The sequence below is a fragment of the Myotis davidii genome, unplaced genomic scaffold (genome assembly GCF_000327345.1).
Source record: "Myotis davidii unplaced genomic scaffold, ASM32734v1 scaffold898, whole genome shotgun sequence".
In the NCBI taxonomy this organism is placed as follows: domain Eukaryota; kingdom Metazoa; phylum Chordata; class Mammalia; order Chiroptera; family Vespertilionidae; genus Myotis; species Myotis davidii.
Genome location: NW_006289504.1, coordinates 398,936 through 412,462, shown reverse-complemented (window position 1 = coordinate 412,462; position 13,527 = coordinate 398,936). Strand labels below are relative to the sequence as shown.

General features: G+C 50.5%; 1 protein-coding gene across 1 annotated transcript in view; it reads left to right on the top strand.

The window, feature by feature from the left end:
• The window catches only part of PDE8A (phosphodiesterase 8A), a 90,556-nt gene that overhangs the window by 48,035 nt on the left and 28,994 nt on the right, over positions 1-13,527 (top strand). The window contains 4 exon segments of the mRNA XM_015562792.1: positions 956-1,007; positions 6,316-6,404; positions 7,704-7,782; positions 9,448-9,585. Coding sequence (XP_015418278.1) covers positions 956-1,007; positions 6,316-6,404; positions 7,704-7,782; positions 9,448-9,585 — 358 coding nt within the window.

The following is a 13,527-nucleotide window of genomic DNA, read 5'->3' as shown; positions in this document are numbered from 1 at the left end:
TTACCTTTCTTTTGGATTACAAAATAAAATAAACAGGCAGTAGAATAAAATAGGAAAGAATTTAGTTTAAAATGTTTACATATCAAATAGATAAATGTTTACATATTAAATAGAATACAAACAGTATTCTGGCTGTTAGTGTAACTTGCTATATTTCAACTATTAATATATACTGTCAAAAAAGCTACATATGAAACTAAAACAGAAAACTTTTTAATTGTATACTTTTGATTTGTATGTTACTCTAATTCATCTAAAAGTACTCATTATAGGACAGTCACCGTGTTGCGAGAATCAGTGCACAAAGAGGTGCGCTGGACATTTCCTCCTTAAGTTGGAAGTAAGGAAAGGATAAAAATACGTGAGCAGGGCAGTATTCAAATAAATGTTACTTAGCTTACATATTTTTATAGATAGGAGAAATGTTGCTGTGCCCTTTAAACTATTTCTCTGAGCCTTGTTGTGGGGAGAAGGGCTCTTTAAATTATTTATTTATTGGCTTATAACATTATATACATTTCAGGTGTGCAACATCTGTATATACCACATCTTGCTCATGGCCAAACTCTAGTTTCCTTCTATCACCATAGTATTGACCCCTTTACCTGTTTTACCTTCCCTATTGGATTACAAAATAAAATAAACAGGCAGTAGAATAAAATAGGAAAGAATTTAGTTTAAAATGTTTACACATCAAATAGATAATGTAGTTACTCCTGTATTCTGGCTGTTAGTGTAACTTGCTATATTTCAACTGTTAATACATACTGATAAAACTACATACGAAACTAAAACAGAAAACTTTTTAATTGTATACTTTTGATTTGTATGTTACTCTAATTCATCTAAAAGTACTCATTATAGGACAGTCACCGTGTTGCGAGAATCAGTGCACAAAGAGGTGCGCTGGACTTGATAAGAATCGTCTCTAACCACTTGCTCTGTCCTTTTGAAGGCGGGATGGAGAAGAGTCTGTGATGCCCCTCATACATGCCGGCTTTACGAGGGTATGTACCCCTTCTTCATTATGCAGGTGTGGTCCAGCGTGAGGGAGTATGTTATCTTAGTTCAGAGCGGGCAACTGAATGAATTTGAAGAGAAAAAATGTGTTGTCCTTGTGCTGTGTTCCATTTTGATTTAATTGTATGACCTGGTAATGATTACATCTACAGTACCTAGCTTTCTGAATCTCTCCAAGGTATGCCTGTTGTCATGGCTGTGTGTCTCCATGGTTTAGTGTGTCGGCCCGTGCACAGAAAGATGGCAGTTTCAATTCCTGGTCAAGGGCACGTACCTGGGTTGCAGGCTCGACCTCGACCTCGATCCCAGCCCTGGTCCTGATTGGAGCACACGTGGGAGGCAACCAGTTGATGTGTCTCTCTCACATCGATGTTCTCTCTCTCTCTGCCTTCCCTTCCTCCCCCTCTTTCATTCCCCTCTCTCACATCGATGTTTCTCTCTCTCTCTGCCTTCCCTTCCTCCCTCTCTTTCATTCCCTCCCTTCCACTCTCGGTCTAAAAATCAATGGAAAAAATATCCCCAGGTGAGGATTAACAAACAAACAAAAACCAAACAAAAAACCTATGCCTGGTAAAGTCATCTTTAATGGCATAGTCATTAAAAGTTATACCAGCCTGGCCAGAGTGGCTCAGTGGTTGAGCGTTGACCTAGGAACCAGGAGGTCATGGTTCAATTCCCAGTAAAGGGCACATGCCTGGGTTGCAGGTTCGATCCCCGGTGTGGAGCATGCGTGCAGGAGGCAGCCAATCAATGATTCTCTCTCATCATTGATGTTTCTCTCTCCCTCTCCCTCCCACTCTGAAATAAATTAAAAAAATAGTTATACCACAGGAGTGTTGTTATAATGCCTGAAAGTCAGTTCAAGGATCCTGGAAATAAGGCAACCCAAACACAGCTCCCTTCTCTACACCCCCAGATCCGGTCGACTGGTTTCTCCTGAGCCCAAAGGCTGGAGCGTTGGGCCGCTGGTTGCCTTGGGAATCGGGGGGAGAACCAGGTTTGTAGCCCAAATTTATATCAGTGAAGTAGAGGTAGTCAAGAAACCTCAGCCGATGGATTGCGTTTCAAGGGTTCTGGGTGATAGTACCCCCAGGTCCCTGCAGGAGCCATAAGATCCTCCCCAGAGGCAGACCCTGCATTGGGCTCAGAGGATCTCACCCACAGTGGTTGGCGGCAGCACTCAGTCACAGCTCACGCCCACAGGAGGAAAGGCAACGGGAGTGAGCACTGGTTGGGAGGCCGTGGAAACACACCCTCATGCTCCTCAGATACGAGGGTTATCAGATGAGATTTTAAAGCAATTATGCTCATTATATGTAAAGAAATAAAAGCTTGGAAATACCTGCAAGGGATAGGAAGCTATAAAGTGACATAGTAGATTCTAAGTAGAGCGTGGAATTTTGAGAAATGAGCACATAATAAATGAAAATCTTAAAACTTAGACAGTAAGTCAGAAAAAATCCTTCCACATGTAGCACAGAGATAGATTAATAGCATATAGTTAGAGCCTGAGAAATGTGGAGCTAGAGATACTGGCTTAACAAGTACAGAAGGACAGGAGGAGAATGGGCAGAGGTCATATTTGAAGAGCATTTTCCAGGGTGGACGAAAGACTAATCCACAGACAAAAATTCCAATAAATCCAAAATAAGAGTCAATAAAAAGAGGATACATAATAGTGAAAAAGGTAAAATAGCAGAGCTTAAACTCAGCCAGAGAAAACATTAAAAAGAATGACAGGCTAACAGCTAGCTTCTTAGCAGCGATACAGGAAAATAGCACACAGTGAAATCTTATTTTCAATGTGATAAAATAACTGCCAACCTAGAATGTTATACCTGGCACAAATACCTTTCAGAAATGAGGTGGAAGTACAGACTTTGAGAAACAGGAAGCATGAGAGAGTCTGTAACTAGAAAATCCTCCCAAGGACATTCTAAAGCCTGTACCTCGGGCAGAAGGAAGGTGAATGCCAGGAGGAAGGCCAGAAATGCAAGAAGGAATGGCGAGCAAGAAAACGGTGCATGTGGGGTGAACCTAACTCACATTCCCCGTGTAACACAGTGATGACAATGTCTAGAGGTTACACCTAGGAGAGGTGCAAGCCGAGAAGCACACCCCAGCCAGGCGGCTGGGCTGTTTCCCTCAGAGCCCAGTCTGGGGAAATGTGAGCAAGGACTCCAGCCACACAACAGATGAACTAGAACAGGAACTTTAAGATGAGGGAGGATGCAGTGGCAAGGAAACTGGTGAGTGACAGACCTGCCATTGGCACGTGCTCTGTTTCTTTTCTTCTCTGCATATGTACGTACACAGGTGTGCATATGTGTTATATGTAATTATATGACACTAGAGGCCCGGTGCATGAATTCGTGCATGGGTAGGGTCCTTCTGGGTGGCCTGCAGGGATGTGGCCAAAACCTGCAGTCCGACGCCACCTGCAGCTCCTACCTGCCACTCCCGCTCATCCCGGCCCCACTGTGCCTGCCGTGGGCTCGTACCCAAACAATCCCGATCAGGCAAGGCTCGCACTGCTGCAGCGCTCACCAGCCATGAACCCTGTGTCTGGCGCCCTCCCAAGGGGAGCGGCCTGCGGGATCGGGCTGAAACCAGCTCTCCAACATCCCCCGAGGGGTCCTGGATTGGGCAAGGGCGCAGGCCAGGCTGAGGGACCCCACTGGTGCATGATCGGGTCGGGGAGGGACCATGGGAGGGTTCTAGGGTGTGTCCAGCCCATCTCACTCAGTCCAGATCAGCCGGACCCCAGCAGCAAGCTAACCTACCGGGCAGAGTATCTGCCCCCTGGTGGTCAGTGCACGTCATAGCGACTGGCCAACCTGTCTGCCCCTGGTGGTCAGTGTACATCACAGCAAGCGGTTGAGCAGCCTTAGCATATCATTAGCATACAGATAGCCCTCAGGTTATGTTGGACCCTACCTCGTTTTGTGGTTACGTCGCCATCTCCCATTTATTTATATAAAAAAAAGTTCCGTCATTTCCACGTATGTACATATGTGCTTTTGTTTTTTATTATTTACCACAAGTAAAGGTCAGGAATTGTTCTTTCTTTTAAATTTTTTTTACTGTTTCACTTCATTACTGCTGTGTATGTGCTCCGTGTGAGTGACATAGGTGCTTATGTAGGTGGGTTCCAACTTACAGTGAAAATCCATTACGTCACGCTATAGGAACGGATCTCCGACATAACCCAAGGACCTACTTTACACTTTGATTGGTTGTTCGGTTGTTCTGCCATTCGGCCTATTTGCATATTACCCTGTTATTATAAAGGACTAGTGGCCAGTTGCACGAAAATTCGTGCAACAGGCCTGCCTTCCCCTGGCTGCCGGCACCGGTTTTCCTCTGGCAGCCGGGCCCAGGCCTTTGGTCCGGCTGCAGCAGAGAGGCTTGGCTTCTCCGCTCCGGCTGCTCCCAGCCCCTCCTTTTTCCCCCAGCTCGAGTGGAGCCCAGGATGGGCTGAAGGCCTGGGTTGCCCCTGGGGACCCAGGCCCCCAGCCCCTCCTTGAGTGGAGTCCAGGGCTGGCGGGAAGCTTGGCTTCCTCTGTCGCCGGATCAACCCAAGCCTCCTGCTTGTTCCAGCTCCGTGGCTGCCGCCATCTTCAGCCTTCGCTCCACGCCTGCGTATGCAAATTAACCGCCATCTTTCCTGGGTTAATTTGCATAGTCAGTCTGATTGACTGGTGCGTGTAGCAGAGTGACAGGGTGACAGAGTGATGGTTAATTTGCATGTTTCTCTTTCATTAGTGTAGATTACATATAAACAAAATAAATATGTGTATAAAATTAAACGATATAGACTGACATGAATAATACTCTTCTAACAGAAGGGACATACCAGAAGAGACATTTTAATAATGGCTCAATATTTAAATACCTCAATATTTATATCTTAGCCAACCCTATGTGTCTTCAGGGTTGTGGGAGGAGGTGGAGATGTAAGTATTCTCATGGCCTTTATAGGGCAGACATAGAATGGGGGTGAGCAATGAGCGTAGTCTGACGTTTTGTCTTTGTGGGAAAGGTGCCGACCACAGCATTGCTCTGGGGAGCTGCTTTGTAGTTGGTATCCTGTTTTCAAGTAATAGCAATGAAATCTCTGTCTGCTTTTGAGGTCAGTGAGAAGTAAGTAACCATTAATAGAACAGAAAAGTTTAATAAACCTTCCAAGCTAACAAGAGGATATAATAGCCCCAGCTGGTTTGGCTCAGTGGATAGAGCATTGGCCTGCGGACTGAAGGGTCCCAGGTTCGCTTCCGGTCAAGGGCACATGCCCGGGTTGTGGGCTTGATCCCCAGTGAGGGGCGTGCAGGAGGCAGCCAATCAATGACTCCTTATCATTGATGTTTCTCTCTCCCTCTCCCTTCCTCTCTGAAATCAATAAAATATATATTTTAAAAAAGGGAGGGAAATCAGGGACTACTGACCACGAACATGTAGGTCCTCATTCACGCCAGCAGGCCAACACAGCCCTCTCACCGCGGAAATCAGAGCGAGGTGACGGGCCTAGCAGCCCCTCTCCTGAGAGGGGAAGAGCGCTGGGCTGCTGTTCCCTCATCAGTCAGCCCTGACTCCACAGAGCACCGAGGAGCCTGCTGCCTGCACAGGTGCCCTCTGCTTACCGCAGGAGGAGAGAGCCCTGGGCACGTTGCTTGTGCCCCTGCCCACACGAAGTCGAGGCGCGGGAGGCTGGAGATGCACTGGGGTCCCCAGCCGTCCAAGGCCTTGGCTGGCCTCACCTCCCTGGAGGTGCGATCTGGTGCCGTGGAGACAGGTCAGCAGATGCCCTGTGCACATCCCTGGGTTTTCACTGGGTGAGAAGATCCACGCTCTTCTCCCCGGAGGTGGACGTCCAGGTTAGAGGAGCACGTGGGAACCACCGCCTCCTGCTCCCTCTGCTCTGGAGGGTGAGCTTTTGTTGGCTTTGCTGGGCCATGGTGAGAGGTCGGTGAAGGGAAATGTGGCCTGAGTGGGGGTTACCTTGTGAAATTCAAGTGCAAAGAGAGATGCACGCGTTTTTCTTGCATGTTATTGGTGTGTATAACATTAAAGAGGACAACATACTGCTCTTCAGTAAGTGAATATCCTCGGAAAGTTTCCGTAGGACTTTGGTAAATTCCTCTCTACATATTCTAGCCTCTGCTACGACACGTACACGGCCCACATCCACTTATTTCAGTTACCAAGTTGAGAGTCTGTTGGAAAGAATGACTGTACAGGTAGACATACTAACTGGAAGGCGCACGTTGTTCAGCCACGACCCCCTTTCTGTCGCAGAGGTACGTGGAGAACCCCAGCCTTCAAGCCTGTTACGTGGAGCTGCTGCAGCTGGAGTTCGGAGAGGTGCGGTCACAGCTGAAACTCAGGTAATTCTGCCTCTGGGAGAACCCCGCTCCACACAGGGCGGTCGTGAGTGAGCACCCGGCAGGATGGCTACCTTTTGGGGTAACTGACCTCCTGCCCAGATGGGATGGGGTGATGGAGTGGCTCCTCTCCACATACAGACGTTCGGAGTCTGCGTGGGTGTCTCTGTCAGTGGTCATGTTAGCAACTGGAGACTCAGGTGTAAAGATGGGGCTGCAGCCCGGCCAGCACGGCTCAGTGGTTCAGCATTGACCTATCAACCAGGAGGTCGCGGTTCAATTCCCGTGGGCACATGCCTGGGTTGTGGGCTTGATCCCCAGTGTGGGGTGTGCAGGAGGCAGCTGATCGATGATTCTCTCTCATCATTGATGTTTCTCTTCCCTTCCTCCCTCCCTCTCCCCTCCTCTCTGAAATCAATAAAAGTATATATTTTTTAAAAATAGAAACACTGGGTAAAATAAAAAAAGAGAGAGAAAGGACATGATCAGGCAGTTCATAGGGGATGTATATTAATCACCAGTAAACATGAAAAGCTGTTCAACTTCACCAGTACTAAAACAAATGAAAATTATATACCATGTTTTATTTACCAGATCTGTAAAAACTTAAAAAGGGTGACAAAACCAGTGGGGCTTCTCACAGACCCATCCTCTCCAAACTTGTTGCAACCAGAGGTGGGAACTTCTCCCTTTTTTTTTTTTTTAAATCCTAACTTGAGGATATTTTTCCACTGATTTTTTTTTGAGAGAGAGTGTGGAAGGTAAGAGAGAGACACATCGATTGATTGCCTCCTGCACATGCCCCACCCGGGGCCGGGGGCCGAGCCTGCAGCTGAGATACGTGCCCTTGACTGGGAATCAAACCCCGGACCCTTCAGTCCGAAGCCTGATGCTCTGACCACCTCATACACCGGCCAGGGCTGGTCCCCTTCTTTTTTTTTTTCTTTTTTTATTAAAATATATTTTATTGATTTTTTACAGAGGAAGGGAGAGAGATAGAGAGTTAGAAACATCGATGAGAGAGAAACATCGATCAGCTGCCTCCTGCACATCTCCTACTAGGGATGTGCCTGCAACCCAGGTACATGCCCTTGACCAGAATCGAACCTGGGACCTTTCAGTCCGCAGGCCGACGCCCTATCCACTGAGCCAAACCGGTTTTGGCCCCTTCTTTTTTTGATTAGCATTCGTTACCTTTATAATCAGTCAAAAGACACCTTCAAATAAGTGAGTGTAGCACCCGAGGTTGTATTAGGTTTTGTAGTGTTTACATGAATCCACCCTTTTTTTCTCTCCATAAAGGGCTTGTAATTCAGTGTTCACTGCACTAGAGAAAAGCCACGACGCCATTAAAATCACCGGTGAGGACAACTACATACAGGTGGGTTGTTCGGGAGTTCTGTCCTTCTGGGTCTCTGGTTTTGCTTGTTCTCGTTTTTAGAATTGAAACCCTCCAGTAAGATTTTTCTTTTTCTTTTTGAAGTTCAGGAGACCAGGTTCTCCATAGAGGATGATCAGAACGAAATCTCTAAGAGATGTAATTTACAGTCAGTGCCCTCTGGATACGAAGAGACCCAATAGTTACTGTGTTCGAGGAGAGCCTCGTGTCCAGGAGGGTGGCTACTGGGGTTGTGGGTGGAGGAGTGGGCGGGGCAGGAAGGATGCTGCAAAGGGAAAAGGCTCTGACTGTCAGGCCTGCGAGTTCTCACCTCCTCGAGGCCTCTGATGTAGTTGACACTTACAGACATTTCTGAGAAACTACTCAGAATGTCAGAATAACCGAGTGATTTCTGAACAACGTGTCCATTATTAGCAAAGCGGGTTTCTGTCCGTGACCCGGGACACTTGTAGATACCAGGAGAGGGAGTTGTGTCTGAGAACAGCTCCCCTCTGGTGTGGCTCTGAGCACCCCCGGCCTCTAACCTAACTTGTGACTTTCTTGATAAAGAGCTGATGATGCCGACATTCAGGACTCAGTGCCCTCAGAGGTGGCACAGGGGCCAGCGGGTGAGGGCACAGGCTTGGTGTCAGACAGGCCTCACCCCTTCCTGGCCGAGCCTCTTTGGGCCTGTTATTTACTCTGCCTGAATCTGCTCTCATCTGTACGAATGAGAGAAATATTAACGCAGACAGCAGCCTCCCTCTTGTAAGGGTGCTGACGACTAAATGAGTTAATGTGTGTGCAGCGCTCTAGGCCAGTGACGGCGGACCTTCTGAGCTCGGCGCGTCAGCATTTGGAAAAACCCTAACTTAACTCTGGTGCCGTGTCACATATAGACATTTTTTGATCTTTGCAACCATAGTAAAACAAAGTCATACTTTTGATATTTATTTTCTATATTTAAATGCCATTTAACAAAGAAAATTCAACCAAAAAAATGAGTTCGCGTGTCACCTCTGACATGCGTGTCATAGGTTCGCCATCACTGCTCTAGGCCTTGGAAATAGGCCTTGAACAGTATGATTTTGTCATCATCCTCACACTATTATTATCATTATTATTATTATTATTATTATTATTAGCACATGCACAGCCTTCCCCATACATTGTCTTCTAGGCCCTTTGGAAATGCAAGCATAGAGCCTTATATTTGCAAACACTCCCCAGCTCCCAGCCTGCTTCCCAAGTACATTATTCATTCCCATCACAGGAGCGGGGAGATGTTAAGCAGATGCGCAGTGGGCGACTTGGAGTTGCTCAAGGGGCTGTGGGAATGGAGCCTGGCTGCCTCCGATCCCCGTCTGGTGCTGTGTCCCAGTTCCTGATCCTAGCAGCGCCTGGTCTGTCTCCACAGGCACCTGGAGCCTCAGGAGAACATGGGAGAAGCCTGGCCAGTGACCTGGGCAGCTCTCCACACTCCAGGGTCCTGGGGTGGGGTGGAGGTGGGGGTGTTCTCGCGGCTTCAGAGCCGCCATGGTGAGCGCAGGCTCCTGTGCGTGGGGGGAAAGTGCCGGCTTAGGTGGAAGTCTGTCTTCATTGGACTCTTCAAAATTTCTTTTAATTCACTTGATACTTTTTTTCTTTTTATTGTCTCCCCCGCCCCAGTATGTAAATCCAGCATTTGAAACAACAGTGGGCTATGCGTCGGGTGAATTATTAGGGAAGGAGTTAGCAAAAATGCCTCTAAATGAGAAAAAGGCTGACTTCTTCAGTACTATAAACTCATGCACGAAGATGGGCAAGGTAAGTGAGAGGTTAGTACCTTTTTGACGTTCCTATCACGGCGGGGAAGGAAGGAGACTGCGTGGCTCTGAGCATCGCACGTGCCAGACGCCCTGCCTTGCTCTTCGCAGCAGGCGGAGGGGGTGGGACTCTCCCTGTGCCCAGTTTGCAGGTGAGGACACAGGCCAGGAAGTACAGAGCATGACTCGCCACCAATCAGAGCCACTTGCATTAACACTTCAGGTCATGGTTTTCATCTTTATTCTAAGTTGATCTTTCTGATAATTGACCGAAGTGGTGGTCATGGGCACATGGTTCTGGGTAAAGGATTGCCCATGAGGTGACATTCTCAGAACACACCTGAGCCCAGCAGTCCTCTGAGCCTCGTTCATTCATTCATTCAGCATTTTTTTAAAAGTGCCTGCTATGTGGTCCTGGCTGATTTGGCTCAGTGGCTAGAGCATCGGCCTGTGGACTGAAGCATCTCAGGTTGGAACCCCAGTAGGGGGTGTGCACAAGGCAGCCATCAATGATTCTCTTATTGATGTTTCTCTTTCTCCCTCTCCCTTCCTCTCTGAAATCAATAAAAATATTTTAAAAAATAAAAATAAAATGCCTGCTATATGCCAGGCACCTGCTACATTCTGGTATAGGAAAACTCAACAAAACACAAAGTCCTGCCTCTAAGAATTCCTATTCAAGGGAGCAAAACAGACAGGTAAGAGGAATCATTACTCGGTCGTGTGAGACGTCATGTAATCAGTGCTGAAGGCAGACAGAGGAAAGGCAGCTCAGGCTGCAGGATTGTTTCTCTGAACAGTAGCTTCAGGCACCGTTACCAGGTTTTAGAAAGCGAGAAGGAGAAGGCTCCTGCTGTTCATGGTCCTCTTCAGTTGTTTCTGTTGGGCTCATTTCACCTTTGGAATTGGGTGGGGACTATTAATATGATTATTGAAAAAGTTGAAAAATCCGTGACCTGCTTTTCTGCTCACCGTGGAGGCCCAGGGGCAGTGACACCCTTCCCTGTGCCCCTGCTGTCCTGTTGCAGGACAGAGTCTGCCGTCGGGGCAGGAGGGCTATGCCAAGCTTAAGCCCCGCGTGCTCGGGCCCCTGAGACCCCAGGGTGGCGTGTGTGCCTTCGCTTTGCCACGGCTCTGAGCACGCAGGGCGCCTGCAGGGAGGACAAGGACAGGCCTGTGCAGAGCCCCGGGGTCAGCATCGGAAATGAAAGTGGGCGCTGCTCCACCTCACTGTACCTTCTGCTTCCGGTCAAGGAGGGAGGTTCCTTACTAGAAAGAGAGAGGAAGTCGGAGGCGGGTGCAGGGATCCTGAGAGCCGCGCTCCGTCCCTCGGGGGGCACGGCGTCCTCAGGAGGCAGGTGGGGGCAGCCGGGCAGCGTTACCTGAGGCCCAGCAGCCCTGAGGGCTTTGCGTGGCCTTCCCACCCTAGCAGTCTGGTCCCTGCAGCTTCGTTGTGAGAGTCACCCGGGTGTGCGCAGGATGCTGGCCCTGGTGCCCCTGGGCCTGACAGTGGTCACACTGCGCCTCCTCCCCGTCCCTGAGGAGGGCGGGTGCGGGAGAGGAGAGGGGACATGTGCGTGGGCCCTGGGAGCCTCTCACCCGGGTGAACAGCGGTGTCCCCTCCTGAGTTGTGCTGCTGGGCACCGGGTTCAAAGGGCCTCAGACTCGAACAGCAGGCGGCCTGTTCTCTAAACCAGCGGTCGCCAACCTTCTGGACTCACGGACCGCCGGTTGGCGACCGCTGCTCTCAACTGCATGAATGAGAGCAGCGAATAGGACTCTGCTGCTTTATTTCAGAAAGGAGCCCGGTTATGTCTCGTGTGGTCAGGGTTCGTGGGAAGAGGGAAGGCGCCACGTGCCCTTCCCCTGTCACCTGCTCTCTGGCCGCTGAAGCGGGAGGGTGTGTGCCTGGAGCTTTCTCATAAGTCTCCCTGAGAGCAGCAGGGCCCTGGGCAACGGTGGGGCTCTGGTCAGCGGGGGGACATCAGGCGACGCTGGAAACCAGAACGGAGTGTAGCGAGTGGGTAGGTGACGGGGTGGCGGCTCTAGATGTCAGAGTCTACGAGGCCAGCAGTCAGAGAGTCTGTGGGCAGAGGAACAATCCTGATGTTCAGGCACATCCCTCTGCCCCGTCTCAGCCAACGGCTCCTCTTTGGGGGTAGTTGATCCTATTCCAGTGACGGCGAACCTTTTGAGCTCGGCGTGTCAGCATTTTGAAAAACCCTAACTTAACTCTGGTGCCATGTCACATATAGAAATTTTTTGATCTTTGCAACCATAGTAAAACAAAGACTTATATTTTTGATATTTATTTTCTATATTTAAATGCCATTTAACAGAAAATTCAACCAAAAAAATGAGTTCGCGTGTCACCTCTGACACGCGTGTCATAGGTTTGCCATCGCTGTATTCGGTACCTTGGTCTGCAGCCCCCACACACACTTGCTTGTCGCCCTACATGTGTCCCTAGACTCCTCCCTCTCCTCCTCCCCGAGGCTTCTCTGTTGGGGCTCTAGACCCTGTCGCCCGTCTTCTCAGACACCTGGGCCTCTTCTCTCGGCCTCGTAGGCGCTGAGGGACATTGATGTGGGCTGCAGAGACCTCTCTCTCCACGGCCTTTATCCCCCCCACCCCCGAGTCTGTGACTCTTCCGCCTCCCTCCCCCCCTGCTCCCGTCTGCCCCTCTTCTGCCTGTGTCCCCCCAGTTCACCAGGGCCCCCATCCCGCCGTGTTCCTCGCCACCCCCGTCACTGAGGCGCTTCCCTGCTCCACATCGAAGTCTTACTCCCGCTTCAGCCCAGCCTCTCTGCAAGGCCTGGCTCAGCAAGCCGCCGCCACGTTGGATCAGCGAGTCTGACAGTGGCCGCTTCGTATCCCCTGTCCACGAGGGACCACCCCTGCCGGCCCCTGGGGCCTCTGCTGTGCCCCAGGCGCCCAGCTGCCTGCACTGACTCCTGGGGTGGCTGTGGTCCTCCCCACCGCCAGTCCCCTCCACGAACCCTCACCGAGCCTCCGACTTCGCCCACGGCCTGGGCCTGACCTTGTCCAGGGCCTCTTAAAGAGAAAGGTCACTGATTTCAGAGAGGAAGGGAGAGAGTCACTGACCAGCCGCCTCCTGCACGCCCCCTGCAGGGGATCGAGCCCAGAACCGTGCCCTCCAGCTTCATAGGTGGACACTCACCCACTGAGCCACGCTGGCCGGGCGGTGGTCAGTCATGCTGGGCCTGTCACTCCCTCGGTGTAGATTCAGTCGCTGGGCTGGGTGCCGGGATTCCCACCGCGGCCTCCCTTTCCCAGCGGGAAGCCAAGCCCCAGGGGTTCTTTCACTGTTTTCCAGGCACAAGCACTGCTAGCCCTGGGGTAGGACAGGGGGGATGGTGGTTGGATTCCCACGACGATGGGCACTGAGGAGGGACTGTCTCCATAGTCGGAGCAGCTGAGGCAGGAGGCAGGGGCGGCCTTGCGCAGGTCACCAGGCCCCCCGCCCCAGAGAAGGGTTCAGGATTGGCCGAATGTGAGGGTCTGGGCTGGAGACCTGAGCTGAGCCACCACGGCTCCCAGGGGGTCCTCTTCCGCCTGCTCAGCTCCAGGTCCTGTGGGGCTCCGGACCCTGTGGGACACCCTGGGAGTCATGTCCTACAGCGGGTTTACGATTTTTATAGTTGGAGCCCTTGGTGACTCTTGGAGAATTCAGAACCGTCTAGGTGGTGACAAACCCAGCTCCACCGCGGCTTCTCTGCATCCCCCACCCCCAAGTGAGCCCAGCACAGGGGAGCCCCTGCAGCCCCGCCTCCCGCAGTCCTGGCCCCACACACCTGCTCTCTCCCCGCAGTTCCTGTGGGAAAGAATCCCTATGTTTTGTCTGATCTGAGAGCTTGACTAACACAACTACAGCCCTGGCTTGAAGCTCTCACCAATTTGTTCTGCCTGAGCCCAGACCTGG